Source organism: Rhinolophus sinicus, linkage group LG02 (genome assembly GCF_036562045.2).
Source record: "Rhinolophus sinicus isolate RSC01 linkage group LG02, ASM3656204v1, whole genome shotgun sequence".
Lineage (NCBI taxonomy): Eukaryota > Metazoa > Chordata > Mammalia > Chiroptera > Rhinolophidae > Rhinolophus > Rhinolophus sinicus.
In genome coordinates this window covers 137,956,271-137,980,469 of record NC_133752.1, presented here as the reverse complement: position 1 = coordinate 137,980,469, position 24,199 = coordinate 137,956,271, and the positions used below count along the sequence as shown (strand labels likewise).

Here is a 24,199-nt window from a genome sequence, read left to right as displayed (position 1 = left end):
ACTTTATAGTAAGAAACTGATTTCAAAATGAATTAAGGAAATTGTCATAGAGAATATTTTCGAACAGACATTTCTCTTTTTAAAAAGTGATAAGAAGGTGAGATTGTGAAAAATTTCCTCTGACGTCAATCGTGATGGGGGGGCCTACTTCTTCTCTACCATTGGGCTTGGCAGGGAATCAACTGCCATATACCATAGTGGTCGCGAAAAATGAAACGTCTTCGACTTGCAAAGGGAAGTGAACATGAGCCATGAGAGAGATTTAAAACAGCCCTGTGCTTGCCAATAATGCCACGTGATTATCTGTGCTTCAAATGCCACAGAAATCGTAAAGGGATTTTTTTTTTTTTTTTTTTTTTTTTAGCACCATGTAGATAGTCTTTTGTTCTGCTTTGTAAAAAGCGTTGCTATAATGTATTAGTGGGTTCTCGAATCTCCAAATTACCACCATGGCTAGGCTGTTGGAAAAAAGCACTGTTCTGTTCACTCCATTCTCCTGGCAGAGTCTGTTCTATTGATTTCTGTGCAGCCAGCGGGTTTCTACTAATAACCAGGTCCAGCTTATTACCAGATTCTGCTATGAGGGGCACCACCAGGCAGCAGTCGAAGTCTCTGGTTCGGACGTGATTAACCTGAAAGGTCAAGAAGAGTCGTTTTGCATTATTGTTACAGTCGGAATTCCTCAAACCCAAAGTAGCACTTCAGGTGTAACAAGTTGTCTGGAAGGTGCTTAAACCAGCACCTGTACAGAGGTCTCTCTTCTGACCACAAGGCGCTCATTGGCTTACTTGTTCTCTGCCACTAAATTGTAATGCCCTTGAGAGCTGGGAACAAGGACACATCCCAACATGCCCATGCCAAACAGATGGACCAGCTCATGGCAGGTGCTCTAAAGGCTGAATATTACCCCCAATTTACAGATGAGGAAAGTGAAGCACAAAATTGTTAAGAGAGTTGCCTGAGCTGCAGTTGGTGAGTGGTCGAGCTAGGACATGATCCCAGGCAGTCTGGCTGATTCCAAAGCGCGTGCTCTTACCCATGGTGCTGAACTATCCCTCTTAAGTGAGCCCATCCCCTCCTCAGCTGTACGTGTGCTCATCTTGCATTTCTCCTTATTCTTTACCCCAAAAAAGTTTTAAAAATCATCTACATGCTGCTTCCATTCCTTGACTTTCCATTCTCCCTTCAATCTTCCCAGGTCTGGGACCTGACCCTCATATTGTACAAATGACTCCACGTGTCCAATATGGGAATGATGTACGGGCTTCTCATCCCCTTTGGACTTTGCCATTCGCCTGCTGATCCTTAAAACTCTCTTTCCTTGGCTCCTAGGACATCACTTTGTTTTGATCCTCCTGCCATTTTAACTGCTCACTTTCAGTCCTCTCCTGCCTCTTCCTGTCCTTCAAATTTCGTTTTTCTTAGAATTCTATTCTTGGTTCTCTCCTCTTTCTTACTATAAGTCCACCATAGGCAACTTCATCCAAACCCATGCCTTCAGTATCCTAAATCTTTAGCTCTGGGTCTAACATCTCTCCTGAGCAACAAATCCAAACTGCCAGCGGCCTCCCTGACAGCTCTACCAGGATGTGCTGAAGGTATTAAGGACTCAGGTCTGATGCAGGTGTCTTGCCCTTACATACCTAGTCTCCTTTCCTGGGATCTTCCCCTGCCCCCCCCTACCTCAGTGACCCATGATAATGTTGTATTGTCTTTCTAAATTACAAATTAGGTCATTCTGCTGCAGAAATTAATATGCCTCCAGAATAACGTCCAAGAGCTTTATCATCACATTCAAAGCCCCTCACAATCTGAATCATTTACTTTTAGAGGCTCATCTTGCATGAAAGTATGTATAGCTCCAATTTATGGATTAAAAAGACACTCTTAGAGGTTAAGTGACTCGCCCATAGTTAGTATGGGGTCAGAGCCAGGAGTGCAGTTTCCAGGTTCTCGGCCCCACGTGGAAAGGTGCTGGCTTGGGTAGTAAATGGCCATCGCCTGTGATTGGATGGCCATCAGCTGTGGCTAATTGGCCATCAGCTGTAACCAGTGAGACTTTGGCCACTAATATAACTGCTGTGGCTACGCTAGTAGCGGATGGTGGCTGAGCTAGCAAGCGTGGATTGTGGGTTGCGGATTGCAGAGAGGTTGATTGCAGTTAGCAAGTGAGGTTGGTTGGCAGAGAAGTGGACGGCAGGTTGCGGATCGTGTGGCTCCTGCTTCCTGTGTCTCCAACCCAGCCACCAGCGAGACTATAGTGGTATAACTCCCCTACCTATGGCTCCGTGGGTGTTCCTTTTCGGCCTCACCATATCCTGCGTTCTTATGTGGGGAGTGGGACCAGAGACCCCGCATGACACCCTGCATGACAGTTAGTCATGCATCGAATATTAAAGTACCCATGGAAAATAAAAGTGTCCCATACTTCTAGGACAAGACTGAATGTTCCATGGCCATGGTGAAAATGATCAGCAGAGCTGGTTTTAAAACTAGGTGATCAGAGACAACAACTTGCCTCAGTGAACACGAGTCAATGCAGCCTTGTTCTTGGAAAGCTCACTATTTGGTGACAGACTCGTTCCAGTTGAACACATTTTTAAGAATGTCAACCCTCTCCTTTTCTTGCAAAGTTTTCTCCCTAAAAACTGTACATGAGGTCAGGAATTTGCTTTGCTCAGTGACACTACACCTGACCATGCTAGGACTCCATTAAGTAAACAAGGCTCAGCTTTTTGGTTTCAGATACTGTATGAGATACTGAGATGTCAAGCACTGTACAAGGACAAATGGGAGAATAAGGCACTGGCTCCATTCTCAGGAAGTTTCTAATGTGTGGGAGGTACATACAGGGAAACAGGCAATTTCAATAACCGGTAAATTCTACTGACAAAAAAGCTGCTTCTGTCCTATATGGGAGGGGCCCTAATCTAGTCTTGACGCAAAGGAGCATGGGTGGGTACTGGTCAAGTAAGACTTAAAAGAACTAAATTAATTCAATTCCACCTGCAGTCTTACCTGTAAGAGCCTGTCATAGGGCTTTAAGCCACCAAGATCTCCTGGGCCAGCTGGGCGGATATTTTTGACATACACTCCTTTCTCCAGCAAGCCATCTGCTACACTGAACCCAAAGTCCTCCATGTCGGAACTCTTGTACAAGGTCACCTGGAAAGTGAGAAAATGTGAAGGGGACGTTTAGCTGGGTTGAAAACTTTGCCTGTGAATCCTCTGACATACAATCTTTTCAAACTAACTTCAATAACATAAACAGCTACCCCCAACCCTGCAGCTTTCCCCCTTCTCCAAAAATATTCTTGGAATTAGTAAAATTCCTCTCAGAACTAAAAAAAAAAGAAAAGAAAAAAAAAAGGAGACGTACTTGAGAGTCCTAGTCCCTAGTCCTCCCCTCTCTCTCTCTCTCTCTCTCTCTCTCTCTCTCTCTCTCTCTCTCTCTCTCTCCTCCCCCCTTTTAGCAAGAGCCACAAAGTCCACCATTTTATTTGCTATGGTACCCCAATCACTTCTTTAGGACTTCTGGCAAAACCCACCTAAAAGACCTGAAAGTGTTCCTGTAACAAAACTGTGTTCTGGGGCCTGGCTTGAACACCTCCAGGATATGGTTGAGCAATTCAAGGCATTCACCCTTCTCAGCACCTAAGACCAGCTACCACCAGCTAACGCTTCCTCCAATCCTCATTCCTCCACCTGATCAACCTGCAAGAGTTAGTCTGAGGTTCATTCATTCATTACACCACTCATACTTCCATCAGACGTGTTCTGAGGCCCCCCCATGTTCTAAGCAGGGTTCTGGGTGCTGGCAAACAGCAGTCAATGAGAGAAGAGCCTGCTTCCAGAGGCAAACACGTTAATATGAAATATTCTCTGAGCACCCACAGTGCTGGACACTGCAAGGTCCTATACTTGGCACTCCACACTCATTTAATGCTGTAAGGTGACCTGCTTTTAATAAGGTTTGCCGAACGTCCTCTGCAAATCTCATGCACACTTCAAGCAATGATTTGGGTTTACTTTTTCACTCTAATGGTTTAAAAATGTATCTTTTATTCATTTTGTTTTTACATAAGAATACATGAACACGTTCTTGTAAAAGAGTCAAAAATTCAGAGCTATCCAGGGCAAAATGTGAAGATTAACACTTTTAGAACAGGTTTATGTCTTGTTGCCCAGTTATTTTACTTCAGAGAGGTAGGGAATATGGAAAGAAATGCAAAAGTGGTCAGTCTGTAGATTTTTATTTCACTGGGTAGAGAGCTAAATCATCAATTTGTCTGGGTCAGTACTGGTTATCAGGCAGCCCTACCAGTGATTGCCATATTAGCAGTGAGAAAATTCAAATTTATGTGGTTTACTCGCCCAAGGTCACAAAGGTAACAAATGGTGGGGCCGTGTCTGTCGGACTCCAAACACCAAGAACTTTCCCATTATTTCACTGCTGCTCAAAATGCCTTATTCCATAGATTCTAAGATGCACATTTTTTTTCATATTTTGAAATCTCAGAAATCAGGCTGCATTTTATAATTGGTGGCATTTTAGATGTTATGATATAAAGTATATCAACATATACCACCCATCTGCCTTGTCCATATTAGTACACTAGAAGGAAAAAGGGCAGAATTTGATTGCATCTTTAAGAGGAAAAAAAAGGTGCCTCGCCACTGAAAATGTGTGCTGGCCAGAAGCACCGACATCTCAGGAGTTTGTGGAAATGCAGAACCTCAGACCCTGTCCCAGACTGAGTCGGCATCTGTAAATCGCTAGTGATTTATGAGCACGTTGAACTTTTCTCTGCGTGGTACTCCACAACCCAGAGGGGCTGTTACATGTTCTGGAAAAGGAAGCAAGGGAACTCATGTTTAATAAGCTGACGGTCTGTGTGGTCTGATTCCATCACCGTGTATGCGCGTGCGCGCTTGCGTATGTGGTTCCTGCACCCGCATTGGACCCTACTATGTGCCATTGGACCCTACTATGTGCCAGGCACTGTTTTGAGGACTGAGGATATAGTAAAACAACAACAACAAAACTACATAGCAGTGAACAAAATACAGACTTCATGAGTTTACAGTTCCGTGAAGATACCTGATTTAACCCCCCTAATAATCCTGCCAAATGAGTAAGAGTCTCAGTTTTAAATCAGGTAGTACATATGAAGTTTTAAAATCTGAAATGACCTGATTTTCATGGAAGGATCACTTTTGTGGCACTTGGTTATGTAAGTATAGAATAGTAAGCGCTACTTTACCACAGAAGGGGTGTGTGTGTGTGTGTGTGTGTGTGCACATGCGCGTGTGTGGCTTAGTAAAATCCAGCACCCCATGTGACACACAACCTTTTGATGCATGGAGAGAAGTAGGTTCAACTATGTGAATGTGACGGTACCCCTCAACACCAAACTCATCAGGAGGGAAAGAGAAGTCTTTCTTGGCCACCTGGGCTCAGGTAAAGGCCTTAGGGGAGTACGTGGAAGATGCCCCATCAAGGTGCTGGAGGGGAACAAGGATCTTTGTTTTACTCATTCATATATCCCAAATCCCTTTGTGTTTTGTTGAATAAATGAAACGATAAATGAAACGACTAGTTCTGACATGGTTGAGTTTGGAAGTCAGTCAGAATTGGCCACGATGTACTGTGAGTGTGAACTAAGAGGGATTTAATTCTGGGGTTCAAGCCAGGCTCCTCATCCCCTTTTTTTCCCCAAGGGCAGTGCTGGAAATTGGCAAAGCTGCAGCATGGGGGTGGTTGGCGTGGCTCGGGCTGGGCTGGGCTGGGCTGGGCTGGGCTGGGCTGGGCTGGGCTGGGCTGGGCTGGGCAAAGGTCAATGGCGACACCTTGTGGTCATGAGCGGTGAGAGCACTTTTGACTTAGGAGCCAGGCCTTCCCCGCTAATGAGCTGAGCAAGGCCCACTCCTCCACAGGGAGGATGGAGTGTCTCCAGTGGGAGATGCTGGACTTCTCGCTGATAAGGCTTGTGGGACTTGAAAGAGTAGATTTAAAAGCAAACAGGATGCTACGATCTCTGCCACGTTTGTGGAGCAGATCACACAGACAGGGAAATGAAAGTTCAGAGAGGGTTAGAAACTTGCCCAAGGTAAAACAGATAGCAAGCAACAGAGAAGTGGTTCAACTTCAGGTGGTTCTGATTGGGAAGCTCTGGTCTTTCCATGGCACACACTACGTCTTTACCTGGCATGTGGTTGTGTAACAAATATTCATCGCAGAGAATTATTAGGTCCCTCTGTAATTATAATTTTGCCTTCGGCCATAGGACAGGAAAGTTCTGACCCTCTTTCCTAAGGTGGGGAGGGTGATTATTGGACAAGACTATTTTTACTGAGATATAATTGACATACAGTTCTGTATAAGTTTAAGGTATTACTGGATGATGACTTGACATACATATATTGTGAAATGAGTACCACAGAAAGTTTAGTTAGGAGAAAGATATATTTTAAGAAAACGCTTCAAACATTCAAGAGTAGAGTGGCTAGAACAATGAATTCCCACATACTCAACACACAGACCCAACAACCATCAATAGCTGGCCGCACGTATCCACCTTTCTTTTTTCATTTCTGAGGGAGTCTCTTGAAAGCAAATGCCAGCCCTCATGCCATTTCCCTCTTACATGCCTCAGTATGAACTCTAAGAAATACAATTGCTTCTTACGTAAACTCAATGTCATTAATTCATTTGCAAAATCAACTTTTACTCGATATGCTCTAATACCTGGTCCATAATCAAATTTCCCTGATTGCCTCAAAAGTGGTTTTTAGAGTTTGTTGGTTCAAATTAGGATCCAACAAGGTCCACACATTACCTTTGCTTTAGGTATCTTAAATGTCCTCTTATCTAGAGTATGCCCCTATCTTTTTCCCCCTATGCTACTGATTTATTGTGGAAACGTCATTTGTCCTGGAGCATGTTATTCTATCCCCCATATTTCCTCTAAGTGGAAGTTAGTTCTGGATGCTTAATTGTAGTCAGGGTCAGCTTTGGGGAGGAGGGATCTGAATATTCCTCACAGTGGCACAGTGTGCTTCCTATGACACATCAATCAATGTCTAGTTCCACTTTGGATGGGTTCAGGGGATGACAGCTTAATCTCCCCATTGTAAGGTTCCCCATCCACCTGTAATCTAGTGTTTTCATCCATTGATGACCTTTGTCTGAATCAATAATTTCATTAGGGGCTGGAAAATGATAATATTTTTCTAATTCTATATCTTATATATTTTTTAGCTGGAATTCTTTTGTAAAGACAAATTCTCTTTTCTTTAATTAGTGCTGTTTGGTTATTTCTGAAGTAGGTAGAATGAATGCTAATTCTTTCCTTTCATTCTTAGACTAGGAAATTAGGGCACTACATACTTCCAATGGTGTCCCAGTGAGGGTTTTTTGTCGGGATGGATAACTTTTGTAAAGTAAAATGTTAATATACTCGTAAACCTATGAAAATCAATTGTATCATAGTTGTTTTGGATGCTCAAATGTTCTCATCTTTGGCCAAGGAGAGTCCTTTATGTTGACTTCTATGTCCTTTCAATATGACCCATTTATTATAACTACTTTGCTTTCCGGAAGTAGATATCACAGACTCATTATGAATATTTCCTGCACCCAATCTGAAAACAGCTATTCCTCCAAGGAGCCTTGACTGGAGGAAACGTTTCTGGGGCATATGCCAGTCCCTTTCCTCCAATCCCCATGCTCCTTTCTCAAAGAGAGGAAGAACAGGAATAGGGGAAAGGGCAAAAAGGAAGAGGAGGAGGAGGTGAGCAGCTAATAAGATTGGCGACAGCAGGCCGTTCTTTGGGACCGTTTCCTGGTAGATGAAATCTCTCTGCTCAAGTCCCTGCCTATGTGCCCCCCTGGCTTGTCTGTGCCTTGTCTATGGGATCTCTTGTCCTTTTGCCTGTTTTCCATCTTTATTCCTAACCATGTTCTCTCCATTGACAAGCAGCACACCTGCGGCAGGGACCATCACCACCGATCCCGGAGGGTGGTGCGTCCTCGTTATCTCAGTTCCACTTGTAACTAGCTACAGGCGAGGGTGCAGTATGTAGGCACACCTGACTGTGAGGGCAGCAAAATCTGAGCTTGCCAGGGGCATTAGGAAGCCCACTTCTGTCTTAGCTCTGAGGCACGTTTTCCAACACAATGAACCCAAATCCTTGTATTTGGGGGAGTATTTTTTGTGGGCTCCAATAATAGTGAAGTTCTTCATTGCTCAGTGGGCCTGTGGTTCTTGGATGTCTGCTCCAGAGTGAGAACCCAGGAGGGCAGAAGAATGGTGGCACCAAATAATGCCACTACAAGTCAGTGGTAATACGTTACACAAAACATTAGAGGTGGATGTTAACCAGAGCAGGTTAGCAGATTAGCTCATGAAGGTCACAGCTATTGGCCAAGAGGCTTGGCTCTCCTGGGCCTTACACTGGACAGTAGCCCTGTGGTAAACTCTTCAGAATAAGAGGCTAAGAAATGGTTTAAATTGGAAAGTAATCAGTTTCTCTAGAAAGCTTTCCCCAGGTTAGAGGAGACTGAATTTAATAGCCAGCTCAGTGGTTCTCCTGGAAATAGCTTGGAAATAGCACATCACAAACATAAAATCATTTTAAAACAACACAAAAGATCCTAGAAATAAAAAATTCACAAAAATGGGTAGCACAGCTGGCTGCTCGCAAAACAGCAAGAATAAATTGTGCCATGTAGCTGCTGCCCTCCTGTTTGCCTGGAGACTGGTAGTGGTTACTTCTGATTTATTTCCTGTCCAAAAATAGTTCTGAGGATTCCAAGAGTTAAGTTACTTTTGTTTGATTTTTTTTGCACAGATGCATCCCTTATCCAGGCACTTTCCTACCCATGATTGCTTTTGATCTCCCAACAACTCTGTGTAACAAAATCATTCCCTTCTAATGGGGACACTGACTCTTGAAGAAGTTGATGGACAGACTTGTCCAGTTAGAATGTATAAGCCCCAGGATTCAGTACTAAAATATCTGACCTCATTAGCTCTGTTCGTCAAGTCACGATTCTTTTTGTTTTCTGGACATACGAAGTCTGACTAAATTCGCGACCTTGTTGCAACGAGGCTGCTAACGTTTTTTGACATCACAGAGATTATTCATTATGAGTTTGTATCAACTGGACAAACAGTTAACCAAGTGTACTATTTGGAAGTGCTGAAAAGGCTGTGTGAGAAAGTTTGACCTGAATTTTTCTCCAACAATTCCTGGCTCTTGCATCACGACAATGCACCAGCTCACAGTGCCCTGTCTGTGAGGGAGTTTTTAGCCAGTAAACAAATAACTGTGTTGGAACACCCTCCCTACTCACCTGATCCTGCCCCCAGTGACTTCTTCCTTTACCCAAAGATAAAGGAAATATTGAAAGGAAGAGATTTTGATGACATTCAGGACATCAGGGTAATATGACAACAGCTCTGATGGCCATTCCAGAAAGAGTTTCAAAATTGCTTTGAAGGGTGGACTAGGCACTGGAATCGGTGCATAGCTTCCCAAGGGGAGTACTTCAAAGGTGACCGTAGTGATATTCAGCAATGAGGTGTGTAGCACTTTTTCTAGGATGAGTTCGTGATCTTAATTGTCAGACCCCGTATAATCTCCTAGCTGGTCAGGCAGCCTTTATCCATTTCCAACTGCCCAACCAACTGAAGATGCATAATGTATCATGTCTGCTGCCTTTTTTCTCCTCGAGTCCTTCTGTGGCTTTCCATGCACAGACTCCTGCTTCCTGCTCCTAGAGCTCTCTGTGCTCTACCCTAGCCCACAGGGATCAAGATTTATCCTGCAAGGTCTCTATTCTGCACTGACCAGAGGATGCTGCCAGGGAACCTGGACTGTGAACACAGTGCTAGATTTTTCTATTCTAAAAGGGCCAAAGCGCCCCTTGTAACATAACACTCCGGGCAAGGATACAGCTCTCCAAAGCTCAGTTCCATTCTAACTATTCAGCAGTGTATTCTGCAATTGCTTCTAAGCCTTCCGAGAACAGAGCGCTAGCAGGAGGCACAGGGGTTCACCATGATTCAAGTTGAGCCTTGTTTTATATTTCTAAGCAAGTCTATCCACATGTCTGAACAATGTGCTGGAGGTAAAGGTCAGAAACCCAATGCTTGTGTTTTCAGTTTTGACACATGTGAAAAGCCATTAGCAGCAGGGCCAACTCGCCTCACTTAGATTTTAAGGGCAGTTGTGTCTGCTATCTTGAGCAAGTCACTTTGAGTGACAGCCATCCCCAGAAGCAATTCTTAAGTGCTGGCACCCTCCCTATGGCTCAGAGCCTTGTCTGATGGCCTTAAGGACCAAACTGACTCCTACTTCTCAGAGATGGTACTGGTTTTCCCATAAATCACCAGCATTTGGGTTTATCCTTGCAGACACTGCTGGGGTAGTAGCCTTGTTCCTTTAAACCTGACAATTCCAGTAACGTCAGTTTTGAAAATGATTCTACCTGTGGGTCTGGAAGGGAAAAATAAAGTATGGCCTTCCCAACTGCATGTATCCCAAGAGGAAGCGATGTCAGTTTATGCCACTCAAACTCCTGGCTTTCGAGACAGATGGGGTCAGGAAAGGCAGCTGCTGCCGTCCTGCCTGGGGAGTCTCCTTGGCCGAGGCGAGAAGGGGACAGCTGCTTCAAATACTGCCTCCTGGTGCTTCCTGGCAAACGTGCGGCACCATGGACTTGAAAAACGGGGGCTCAACGATGACAGAATCAGTCGCTTGGATTTGGACTCCAAATATGAGCAAGTCAGGGGGTGACATGGCCCTTGGAAAACAGAGTCCCAACCAAGGGAGCGTGATGGCTTTTAAGGTCTGCGGCAGATTTTACGTGCTGCTTTCCCAATTCATCTCACAGCACCATGACGTGTATCATTTCACATCGTATCAAAGAGGAAAGCGCTAGATCATGCTCCACATTCTCCAGGAGATCAAACCAAGCCCTGAGCAGCTGACCGACACCTAATTATTGTCAGCTCTGCCACTGGCCCCTTCCATTCGCCCTAGCCACCAGCACATCAGCCAGCAGAGCAGTCTCTGTTCCAGCACCTTTGCCCAGAACTTCCTGCTGGTTCTTCTCAGCACCTGGCCCTCTGCTTCCGCCTCTGCTATCCGTGCCTGGGTGTGCTCTGGCCCAGCTCTCCTCCAGCTCTTGACCTTTCCTGATTCCCTCTGTATCTTACTGACCTCCATTCCCCTTTGGCCTACGTGGGTAAAAATGTCATGATCAGAATTCCAACGTGTGTGTAGGCGGTTGGGGGCGTTTCCCTTCATGACCAAGCAATTCTGCAACACCAGCTGGGTGTCCTACAATTCAACTCAATTCTGACTCTGTCTCCCTGGAGATAGCATCAGATCCCACAGGTTAAGGGCTAATTCAAACAAGACTGTCCCCACTCCTGAACCCCTTCAGATGCCAATTGCAGGTCTGGGTTATCACCTGGGACTCAGACTGACTGGCTATATAGTAGATCAGAGGTTCCAACGACCCTCTCCTTGGGTTCACAGAACTCAGGGAAACATTTCACTTACTTGATTACTGGTTTATTATAAAAGAATATAACTCAGGAACAGCCAGATGGAAGAGATACATAGGGCAAGATATGGGGAGAGGGCAGGGAGCCTCAAGCCCTCTCTGAGTGCATTACTCTCCCCAAATCAACAGGTGTTCACCAACCCGGGAGTTCTCTGAACCCTGTCCTTTTGAGTTTTTATGGAAGCGTCATTACATAGGCATGATTGATTAAATCACTGGCCTTTTTGTGATTGAGTCAACCTCCAAGCCCTCTCCCCTCCTTCATTTTTAGGTGTGGTCCAAAAGTCACTTGATTCACACAACAAAAGACACCGTTATAGCTCTCAATACTTAGGAAATTCCAAGGGTCGTAGGAGCTCTGTGCCTGCAAGGAGGGCACAGACCAAATATATATTTCTTATTACAAATCACTATATTACAGTGGACTTCCCTGACCAAACCCCCGCTACTGAGCACTAACAGTCTTCATTTATTTCCTCATTCCTGTGGGATTGCCGTGGTCTGGCACTACAAAGATTCTCAAACAAGGAAAGAACTCTGACCCCACTTAAGAGGAAGAAAGAAACAAGCCCTGGGCTGGCTCTTTATCAATGTCCTTGTCACAGCACTGCCAGACAAGCAATAGGGCAGAATGATGGTGGAAGAAGCGGTCCGGGAGGCGTCTCTCCAAGGACCTGGACCTTAGGAAGACAGTGACCCTCAGAGAGCTCCAACCTTTGTCAGTGAACATCCTATAGATAATAGAATATCTTACAACTTATAAACATATTTGATCACAACAGGCATAAAGACGTCAGGAGGAGAGGAATGATCCCCAGACCGGAACTAGACTTAAAGGAAGCGATGAACATTTCTGAAGAGGGATGGTGGTGGATCCATGACAGAAACGATAACACAGGTGATCAAAAAGTGAGAAATAAGGCACAGTGGAACACTAACAAGCCTGCCTCAGGGTCATACCTGTCTAGGGGACTGCAATTTTGTTTGACTTACCATTTCAATTGCTCAGAGCGGAGCTCAGAGTCTGCAAAGGTGGATGGCAACTTATAGAAAAGTGATAAGATGTGAAATGAGTTCTGTCTGGTAGAGATACAAATTATTTCTGTCCATTAGAAAAGATAACCTCAAAGGCTTTGCTTTTATTTCCCTATAAGTCAGTGAGCAGCTTTAATTCTAACTTGGAAATCTTACACTGGCACTTTTTTTTCTTTATCCCTTTGATTGAGATACATATAAAGTGTCTTTATCCCCATTTGAATAAGCTTTGTCATCTTGCTGTTATTCCTTATTAATGAGTTAAAAATTTTTTTGACATGAGCCAATCATTTGCATGAGAATTGTTTTTTTACATTTTGAAAAGTTGTTTCAATAGAAACATAGACAGGGAAAGCTGTTGGAAATTATAAATTTTGAAGACTGTCAGGGTTGAATACCATTAGTCATATGAAATGTACAACCTTTGCTTTAAATTCCAACCCTTGTTCTACAAGTCCACTAACAATGTCCTGATTGTTAGCTGCCCCTGGTTTCACAGGGAAAGAATATACTCGTCAGACTGATGTAATGACTAGTAACCAGACACATGGCGATTTCTCTTTGTAAATGGATCTCATTCTGAAGGTTTACATCTCCATCTCTGGAAGCTCTAAGGCAGCTGGCTGAATCTTCTTGAAGTCTGGGATCCTGAGGAGATCTCATTTTCTGGGTTTCTGATGCTGGATGACTTTGGCAAGACTCTGAATGATGGTGACTTACTTCACCAGGGAAAATGCTATTTGTAAAGTCTCTTCCCCTGATAATGATTCTGACCCTTGTTTGTTAAGGGAGCAAACTGAGGTTCCCAGAAGTGACCTGGCTAATGACTGGCAGATTGGGACCAAACCTCAGTCTGCCTGACAACGAAGGCTGTGTTCTCTCTAATTTATCACTCCTTGCCTGAAGAAAGAGAAATTGGATCCAGCAGAGTGGTAGGCAAAAGCAAAAGGTGTATACACTCAGTTTATTGTTTTAGCTTCTAGTGACTTCCACAGTAAGACAATTCTACATTAGCTCTTAGGAAAACGTCTAGGCCTGGAGTGAGGACTTGTTTGATCTTGAGTAGCAACTCCAAATATCTGGTGAAGAAAGAGGCATATGCCTAATAAGATACGTATGTTCATTTCATGTTTCCTTCTAGGGGCTGAGCCCGTGCCTGACCCTGGGAGGATATTGCAAAAGAAGCTGCCATTAAACACCAAAAATGGCACTCCTTCCAAGGAGTAAACAACTTAGTCGTATCAGGAAGAACAAAGGTCCCCTCTCAAAACACTCAAACCTATGGAAAATTCAAAGTGAACTTAGCTGGGGGGAAAGCTGATGGCAGCAAACGTGGTGACAAGAAATGCAGGGATTCCTTGTGAGTGACTCAAGTGTTCAAGGGGTTGTGCCACCAGCGGCCATTAATAAAAGTAGATGCTGAAAAATTATTTTTAAAAGATTTCTGTAAAAAGATACATAAAAATAGGTGCATACAAATAAGGAATATAATTTAACTGAAAAACACAAATGACAGGGCACAAGGAAATGTCAATATGATTTGTTTTAAAAGCCCAAATGCTCTCAATGTAGGGAACTTTCTACTCTCCTGAATTTTTGTTTTCCTTAAAGTATGCAAAGAAGTGAAGCTAGAATTCATCTCAGAAATAGATTAAATGGACACCAAAGGATATTTAAGTTTCAGAAGTGAACAAAGGGTTAGCTAAGACCACAGGCTCCTTGCTTGCAAAGAGAAAGAATCTGTGATAAGCTATAGGATGAACAAGAATTCATTTAAAAGATAAAATTCAGAAGTTCCAGGGCCAAAGATATAACCTCATTTCTCTACCCTGCCACCCAGCTGTTGCCTATGCTTTCACTGAAACAGAATAATCACCTCCAGTTAGCAAAACCTAAGGGAATGATACTCCCATCTTCAGGGGGCAAAGGAATTCACTTAAGAGGTTGCTAAAATGTAGACTCTTGGCCTGTACTCCCAGAAAATGCTGACCAGGTAAGTTTGGGTGGGTTTTAGGAGCCTGCATTTTAACAAGCACTCCATATAGTCCCAGTAATAGTTACCATGCCAAACTATTGTCTGAGGGTGTAGTCCACAAACTTTTGGTTGAAACCCATTGGTAAGACTTGAAAATGGGTTAATGTGATCACATTTAAAAAGAAACAAAACAAAAAGAAACAAAAACTAGAAAAAGTTAGTGTACCATTTTTGGATTAATTCACATATGAGTGTGGGTGTATGTGTGTACTGACACTTGAAATAAATGTATTTTGTGTGACTCAGACAAGGAAGTTGGAGCGGCAGTGGCCTAAGGGGACATGTACTTCGCTCCCCTGTCACCCCCTCACAGCCCCTCCCCCCCAACTAAGTACTAAATTATCTGTCCAGCTCCAACTTCCTACCTCATCCACGTGGCCAAACAAGGAAGTGAAGCTTCATTTTTTATGTTTGTTCTCAAGTACCAGGAAGGACAGCTAGCTTTCTGGGTTCAGGAATGAATGTGGGTAACTTAAAGGAAGACCTGCCGGGATCCAGCAGAGACTCACACAGCAGCTGATGCAAAATGAACGGAAACCATTTGGGCTCTGACCTGAGCTCGGGATTTCTGAAAGTCTGAAGGAAGAGAAGGAATGGCGAGGAGGAGTGGGTGGAAAATGGGGCCAAATAATGGAGAGTAAGTTAAAACCCAGGAAATTGAATAAGCCCCGTCCTTCATTCTTTATGTGTGAAGATGATGTTAGTAACCCATCATCAGGAGATGGATACTTGCCCATTCGTTCATAGCCTCTTGATCCAGCTTCTAGTGATAGTAAGAATTTCTAGGTGCTGACATGAACAGGTCCACAGCTTGTTCTTATGGAGCCAGCTTTCACCAATTGGCCAACAGCCATGAGAAAGATGGCAACCGGAAAATAATACCAAGTGTGTACGGAAGGTTATGCTATTTACTTCATCAAGCCACTCCTCTCTGGTCTTTGCAGCCCCTTGGGAATGTCTCCACTAGATCCATATAGAAAGGTCCACCCAAGGGGCTCAAGGAACTGAAAACCCACCCTCATTCCACGTGTCAAGCTTTGCACTCTGTCCTGGGGTTATCTTCAACTTGAGGAAGGGATGTTTCCTGATTCCCTGGCCCCTTCTTCATGCCACCATCCAAAAGAGTACCTTTTTCTAATGTTAGCAACGATTTAGTACAGACTGGTAGCACCCCAATGGAAGGATAAGTCAATTCTATCAAGTCTCTGTGCTTTTTTATGGTGTCAGGTAACTGTCCAGTGTTCAAAAGACACCTACGTGCAAAACCAGTCTTTGCTCTGAGCAACGTGACTTTTCTCATGACCATTTCTCCTCAAGCACTTCACAATTGGAGAGGGTGCTTAACAACAGACATGTGGATGGCCTAGCAGGGTAACTGAAGTCACTTGAAAAAGAAAAGATACCTGAGGTATGAGCAAAACCCACTCCAACGGGCTCCTCTACTACATTTTCACTTAACTAGATCATTTCAGGTGTCTTAAAATGCTTAGGACATCATCTGCTTTTGAGAGTCTTATTTCGTTTGGGATCAATTCTGAAGAAAAGGGAAGCTATGTGGGAAACACACTTATCGCCACCATTGAGGGGAAATGACTGAAGTGAAGGAAAAAGAAGCATCCCATTTATTAGGTCAAGTTGGCACATGGGTGTCTGCAGTCCTGTGGCTTCCCCACTCATACACTGCCAAACAAATGTTCCAGCCAGTCTGTCTTCTGCCACTCAATGTGCTGGAAAGTGGGTGATACTTTTTTTTTTAAACATGATCTATTTTCAGCACAGTTCCCCATCCCCTCTTTTTAACCTCAGCTGAAACAATTTGCATATTCAATTCACCATCATTATCTGTGCTAAATGCTTTCAGTGCAGGAGGAAAGGGGAGACAGACCTTTCTATTGCTGGGCTATCAATAATTTTCCTTTGCGGAGACTGCTTTACTCCAGAAAGAAAAATGACTCTATTTTTTACTTGTTATTTCCCTATCTTGTAGCTGGGGGTGATAAATATCTGCTAAGAAGGGCTACTGTGAGGGCTAAAACTTGAAAGAATATAGCACGTAGTATGCACTCCATGCATGTTGGTGTAGGAGGAGGGTGGGTTCTCAAACATGCTCTTGTCTGCCTGGCAGCAGTTTTAGAGAAGAGGGGGTGTTCCTAGGCCCCCGAGGGAATCAGAAGAGGGCAGTCCTCTTCTTGGCACAGCAGAATTGGCCTTGACTAGGCAGCTGCCGCAATCTAATCACCATGGGAGTCCCTACAGCCTCCTACTGGTTTGTCAATTAGCATATCAGGATCTGTGTGAGGGGGTGACGGCTGGTGTTTACCAAACAGACAAGACACATCAATTCAAGGTAACAAGCTAATTTGAGGCATGAGGCTAAACCTGGGTCCTCACCCTAAAATGTCAGAAACTTCTTTGCTTTTCTGGAAAGTCTGTAATTCCTCTTAATGTAATTCCTTCACCTCAAGGCTTTGGTCATGTTGGAATACTTGTATTCCTTCACTACACCACAATCTTTGACATCCCTTTGTTCATCCTTCTTTCTGTGCTTGGAATGCCTTCCCGTCCTCTGCTTTCCTGCAGAGCCAACATCTGCTTCTCGGAAGGTCTTTTCTTTTCCTCTATAGGGGTGGGGTCCACCCTCTGCCCCCAAGGCATCTTAGTCTTACCTCTATCATACTTCTCCCACGACCTTTCCATTATTTCCCAGCCTATATCCCCTGAGGCTATGTGCTCCCTGGGGATTCATAACACATTCTTTAAGTGAATGAATACACAGTATATGTATTGAATGAATGAATGAATGAATGAATGCATGCATGCATGAAGTGACGAAAGAATGAACCCAGAACTGGAATACAAAGTTCAGAACCCAACTTTCCTCACTAGCCTCTCTTTCACCATATCTTTTGTCAGCTGCAAAATAAATGGCTAGTTTTAATAGATGGTTAGGGAAACTGAAGTCTTTGGAGGACAAGGAGGGTAGCTGGCCTGTCGCCTCCCCTCCATCTGACATTTATTTGCTCTTCTAGGTAAGACAAATAACTAATCTCAAGTTAATAGATTATTAACTACAGAGAAGGTCTTGGCTCTCAAGAAAAGTGGAGTGAGATTGTTACTATCCTTATGTATTAACAACAATAACAACAAAAGCATTTGTTCTACAAAAGAAAATCAGAGACACCTCCCTACCACTGGTCTCCTTGGCCCAAGTTTCCACAAACACTGTCACTTAGACATGCCTTGTTGAAACTGTGCCAGCAGGTCTGTGTGCAATCGTGGGTTTTCCTCTATGAAGTCAAGTGAGGCAACAACCGAAGTAGAGACGGAACATAACCAGGACTTACGATGTCCTGACCCAAGACATCTCAACTACGTCTCAAAGAGAAGTTCATGTCCCCCTAAATAATATAACCATCTACTGATAAGTCTGTAATTAAGGACTAAGCCTTTCCACATTACACCTGAAACCTCTTCCCGGTGAAGCTATTGGGAAATCATTTGGGAAATCCTTCCCTCCTTCATTTCCAATGAAACTGGAATAACAGACCAATTCATCAAAGCTCCGTGTGACACTGGAGACTCAAAGTTTTGCAAGACGATTATGGCCACAAATACCATTTTTGATAAATTCATTGCTTGAAAGCCAATTTTCCCTGTTTTACAGGACAACCTGCTAAAGGACATGTTTAGAGAACAAAGTCTCAGATGATCTGCCTTTAAGCTCTGGCTTCTCCCCTTGGCTGAGCCCACAGTAGACTGTCATTGTCATGCTTGCATCAGGCACTCAGGCTGTGCCCAGTGGCTACCAAATGTGACCCTAAGGCAAGCGAAGAAAGCTTCCTGACCTTGTGCAGCTCCACAGGAGTTGGGGACATGATCTCCTTTATTTCCTGTTTCATTTTCCTCAGGGTGACAGATTTTCTGCCCACATCTGAGGGCAGGGTGTTGCTCCGAGTTGTCTGGCTATAGTGTGGCCGTGAGCTGCTCCGTTCCTGGAAGCTCGCCTGTCGCCCCAGCTGATTGCGAGGTGTTGGGGCCTCATGATTCAAACTCATCGTGCTCCCCGACATGATTGTTGCCTGTGGCATTGACAATTTTCAGAAACAATTAAGCCATAGACGAAGAAAAGGGTTTGGTTGCTCAACATTAAGCACATTTCTCCTTCAGCCCAGTCAAAATACAGTCTCTTCAGGGCATAACCAAAGGCTGGAAAATGGATATAGTCACAGAATGATGAAAATCTGGAAAAATGCTTTGCAAGGGCCATTTGTAATGCACATCTCAAATCCAATTTAAGTACTTAAGCTGTTGAGTTTATTTAATCAAATACCACCCCTGGCAGTTCTGAGGCAAATTGAAAAGCTCTAACATTTGCTTACTGTAAACTACATTGTAAGCATTAACTTTCCATGGAGTGAACTCTAAAGAAGGGATTCATGAGGCAATCTTTTGATAAATCTTACAGAGATGAGCTAAGAACTTCTCAGTGGGGACCAGGCTGCCTCTCTTTGCAATGCTGCCTCCAGCGCCAACTAGAGGTAACAAGGGGCTGAAATGAGGTTATTGATACAACGGCAGGGGCTTCCACCCAGTTTCCTTTGGCCACGTGGTCCTGTCCTGGAAGCTCAGAGACAAACTAGGTCGCCACATCACTTGGCGTATGTCAGTGTTTCTTAGAAATGTCCCTTGTGTAAGATCTTGAGAGAGGTTAAAGAATAATCATTTATTATGCTACCAGATTCAGCCCTTTGCTCACAAGCTTTTAGAACTGGATAGGATTTTACCAGTGAATTGGGAAGTTTGTTCAGTTTCAAATATGTTCTGCATAATACACAAGGCATGGCAAGATCAAATCCCACATATGACAGAGTCTCAGCAGTGGAACAAAAAGAGCATTTAAAACCAATATCATGTTGGGGATGTTCATGTCTCATGGTTACAGGATGCTGAACTTCTGAAAATATTCCTGCTCTCTTCGATATGATGATTCTCTAAAGGTCAACTCCCATTGGTGAATCTGCCTGAAAATCATGGGAACAGAAACAAGTCCCCATGCAGTACTACTGGCTACAGCGGGATTTCCTGGTTTATATTAATATCAATGCTAAAAGAAACAGAAGTGTAACTTGTTGAATCCTCTGAATTGTATTTAACCATTTAAGCCTCACAGCAACTTTATGAAATAGGCACTATTTACAATGAGGAAACTGAGGCACAAAGAGGTTGATTTCCTCAAGGTCACATAGGTATCAAATGAGCCAAGGGCACTACCTGAAATTATTGATCAGGATGGAGCCCTGCAAAGTGAGTAGAGTTTCCACTTATTATCTAAGATCTTATATTTCCAAGATTCACCTGGTGTTCAGTGATACATAGTATACCACTAACAAGATCTTTGAATGACAGCCAAGTATTGGCGCACATGTACATATATGTACATCTCTGTTGAAAAAGAAACAAGACAAGTAAAATTTTCAATATCCTAACTTGATCAGTTTTCTTTTTTTAATGATAGTTTTGAAAAAGAACATTGTAAAAAAAAAATAAACCAAACAAACTTTCCTGATCATTGAGCATTAACATGTGCTAAGTACCACATATACACGTGTGTCTGAGAATATCATTTAATACTTATGATAGCTTATATGGTAGGTATTATAATTATTATACCTCTCTATTCAGTTAAGAAAAGGGATGCCTGGGTAAGATAAGCAACTTGCCCAAGAGTCTGGGATTGAAACATTAATGATCTGACTCTAGAACCCTTATTCTTGACTACCAGGCTGTATTGATTTGCTTCTCAGTCAAATATGAGGTTGATACATATGAAACTGACTTTTTAGTAGATTAAAAAAAAATCTTTACATTTAAACCAGTGTGGATTATTCGTATTTTGGTTTATTTCATATAAATGCCCTTTTACAATGGAAACCTTTCCATTACTAGCTTTGTTATTATCATGGGACATCCTTTTATTTTATGACACTTAACTCACATATATCATTTCTTTGTTTAATGTACTATAACAGATAGCACCCAATGATTGTTTTCTTGCTGTGGTGACCATCCACGTATTGTTTTTTCCTACTTAGACTAGCTATTTGCTTTGTTAACACCTATTTTTTATATTCATTTTTCATGGGACCAGCAGGAAACACCTTGGAAGTAAAATACTTAATCACTACAACTGGGAGAAAACAGTTCTGCTTTGATAAGCCTTAGCCACGACAAAAGTTACAAACTAACCTAGAAAGGGTTCTGATGGAAGCAATGACATATTCTCAAAAGAACTATAGTTCAAGTTTTCAATGGATGGCTTGATTGCTTTGTTTAAAGTGAACTTTAATTGACTTACTGCCATCTTCAAAGAAATATGAAAATTAAAACAAATATAAAAACTACAATAAAAAGTTAAAAAAATATTTTAAATTATCTAGGATTTGTTTTGGCTCCAAGAGAATCTATTGCCCATGTTTATTTTGCACAATTCATAACTTATAATTATGATTTTCTTTTTCTAAATTATCAATGAGATAATTGACATACATACATCTTAGAAGGGGTATGTTCAGAGCTCTCTATTTGACATTTAAACCTTCTTCCTACATTGAACAAAAAATAGGTAAAGAAGTGTTCATTAATAAAGCAAATGGCAAAAATAATAATAATTTCTATTGAACATTTATGAAGTGCCATGTTCTGTGTTAAGTGCCATATAAGCATTAGCTCCTTATAAACACCATATTTTAAAGGAGATATATCTGAAAGAGATGTAGTAATTTGTCCAAAGTCATAGTTAGAATTTTTCTCTTTTGCTAAAACTGTACATTTTTCAGTGCTTAAGTTGAAAACTAATTATTGCTAACAATGGGGAAAACCACTAGTATAATTTTCACTTTCATTTCAGTTGTAGTCTTTTTTCATTTTAGCTAATCTACATTTATTAGTTGGAATACACTTTGACTTCTAGTACTGGATGTAAATTTTCTATGCCGGAACCTAGCTCGAAAAATATCTTTTGCATAGTAGCATTTGTAATCAAGGGATCAGAGTTCATTTAAACTAATAAATAAACATTCTTTGTGATGAAAGAGTAAATAAAGCTCCAATTTATGGATTTGCCAATCATTTTTCCTAGTTAAAGACTTCAATTTCTCTTTGACTTATAAATTCAACCCATTTCCTTTCTGGATTTATAATTTCAAGGGTCACACCTGCCTGAAGCTATGTTAGAAAAGATTTATAGGCTGTTGCAATATAACTTATATGCTCATGATGTTGTTTTCATTAGATAACTCAATTTCTGGGTGAAAACTCCTCATCGCATTACTTTTTACATCACCTTCGTTTCAACATAATGTAAAAGGAACTATTAGAAAAACAGCTGCTTCTTCAAAAAAGAAATATCAAAGTGCAAAATGAAAAAGGCATATGAGCCAAATATGCTTTGAAAAGTAGGAGTATGTTGAAGAATTGTGGACTGAGTTCATGATTCATGTTGGGCCCCTTTCGCTGATCATTCTACAGACAGGAAGTGGTAAAAGTTTAAATAAGGCAGCTGATGCTTAAGCATTTGACACTTTTTGAAAGTTGCATAAAAAGGAATCAATTGCTACCATTTTAATTTATTCAAGTTTTATAGGATTATCCATCTCCAGGTCCTTTAACTATGCTCTGAAGCTGAAATTCATGCCAGGTAATACTACGATGTTACAATGTCAAACTAATATATTTTTTTATAACTCTCTTTGCAGATTCACAAACGTCAGAATCACACAAAATATCCACACATGCAATTGAGAAGCAAAATAATATAAAGATGAATAATCATTTTAGAATTGCAAGAGTTCACCCAGTTATGCCATTCACATTCCTTATGGTGACTTGGGGACCTCGTATGACGTCAAAATAAAAATGAGACTTTTGCCACTTTATTTTTTACAGCTCAGAAAATTTAAAAGAACATAAAAGGAAACAGTCCAGGACTTCCCAGACCAAAGTGTGAATACCGTCAGCAAATTCATGGCTTTGATTAAAGAACTCACCAGGAGTTCGGCTATTACACTCCATCTCACGGTGACTCCTCAAGTTCACACTAAGTTATATGGAATCAGGATTTGCAATTAACAGCAAAGCACTGTGTAGCATTTTGGCTGCTTAACCCACAGACTGGCCTTTTGCACCAGCTGCATTGTTATCTATTTTAAAGGGCAAAACAAAATAAAATAAAATTTCCTCTTATGTTCCTCTTCACGATCAAATTAATTTCTGTACCAGGTACAAATGAAAACATGCCAAAGAAACCTTTCTAAAGCAACTAAGGGAATGAAATGTGCCACTGCTGGGGGACTTAGCTGGCTCCTTAGCGATTTGGTGGCAAACAGATACAGTCAGGGTTAGCAGGGAGCGATGGCAGAAGCCACAAGTCAGTCAGCTTGGGGTGGGGGTGAAAATGGGGAAAGAAATACTTTCAACTGCATTGTATCAAATCAAATTGCTGTCCAGAAGGCAAGGGGGCAGGGGAGGCAGCTTCACAAGCAAAAATATAAACATAAAGGGTAGCTACCAAGAGAGTCATGTTTCTCAAAGACACACGCTTGTCAGCTTTCTCCTGTGGAAAGGGGTTAAAGCTTTTAAATGAACTGGTGTGATAAATGCAAACTCAAAAGGACCAAATTAAAAAAAAAAGAAAGAAAGAAAGAAAGAAAAATGACTGTAGAAAACAATCAAAGTAAATAGCAGGACGGAGGTTACCTCAAGTTCTCGCAGGATCCCCGATTGTCCACAGGTCTCTAAATCCTCCAGCGCTTGGGACCAGAAGTTCTCTTCTTGCTCGGCCTCTGTACTGTCAGGAGCCCCTGTAAAACTGTCACCAAAAACAGTCTTAGTTAAGAACTTGTTAGACATACTTTTTTTTTTTTGTATCCAGAAACTCCTTCATCTCATACAAAAAAATATCCATTTTGGGTCTGGCTTCCTTCCAACTGTGGCCTCAAAGTAAGGCCAACTCCAAGGTAAGGCTGCTTTAGGAAACACGAAGTGTGTTGGAAAACGACCCTGGTCTGACTAACTGAACTTCAGAGCCCTCACGGCTACTGCTGAAGGAGCAGCACTGACGTGGCATTTGTGTGGGAATGTCTTTCAGTGACTAAAGGGAAAGAGAAATCAAACTTTTCTCTGAGAGAGAGAAATATGTTTTCCCCACCCTATTATAAACATCAGTATAGATCAGTAAAGTGCTATCACATTTTAGGAATTTTCTTCAAATATTTTGGGAAGGAACAAAACTCTGAAATATATCTCTTAGTTAAAAATATGGGACCCTAGATGTATTTTTTATTTTATTCTATTTTTTTGAATGTAAGTTAATATGAAACTACTACTTTTTAAAGGAAAGAAGAGGGAACTAGTCACAGAGTGAGGACACAGTTTTTAGAAGTAGACTTTCCCCCACATGCTACCACGGTTCTCATTAGCGGACACTTAGCTCTTGTCCTCTTCTGTGGTGGGGCCTCAGCTCCCACTGGGCTGGCACAAGGCTTGAAACCCTG

General features: G+C 42.2%; 1 protein-coding gene across 14 annotated transcripts in view; it reads right to left on the bottom strand.

Moving 5' to 3' along the window:
• Positions 1-267: 267 nt before the first annotated feature.
• The window catches only part of GRIP1 (glutamate receptor interacting protein 1), a 621,870-nt gene continuing 597,938 nt past the window's right edge, over positions 268-24,199 (bottom strand). For 10 of the 14 annotated variants that reach the window (XM_074325454.1, XM_074325453.1, XM_074325445.1 and 7 more), the window contains 5 exons: positions 23,403-23,514; positions 23,215-23,259; positions 18,494-18,727; positions 3,019-3,165; positions 268-632 (listed from right to left, as the gene is read on the bottom strand). In XM_074325454.1, the coding sequence (XP_074181555.1) occupies positions 408-632; positions 3,019-3,165; positions 18,494-18,727; positions 23,215-23,259; positions 23,403-23,514 (763 nt within the window). In that variant the 3' untranslated portion in view covers positions 268-407. The remainder of the gene's footprint in view (positions 633-3,018; positions 3,166-18,493; positions 18,728-23,214; positions 23,260-23,402; positions 23,515-24,199) is intronic. The other 4 variants (XM_074325443.1, XM_074325444.1, XM_074325451.1 and 1 more) reach the window with 1 other exon arrangement.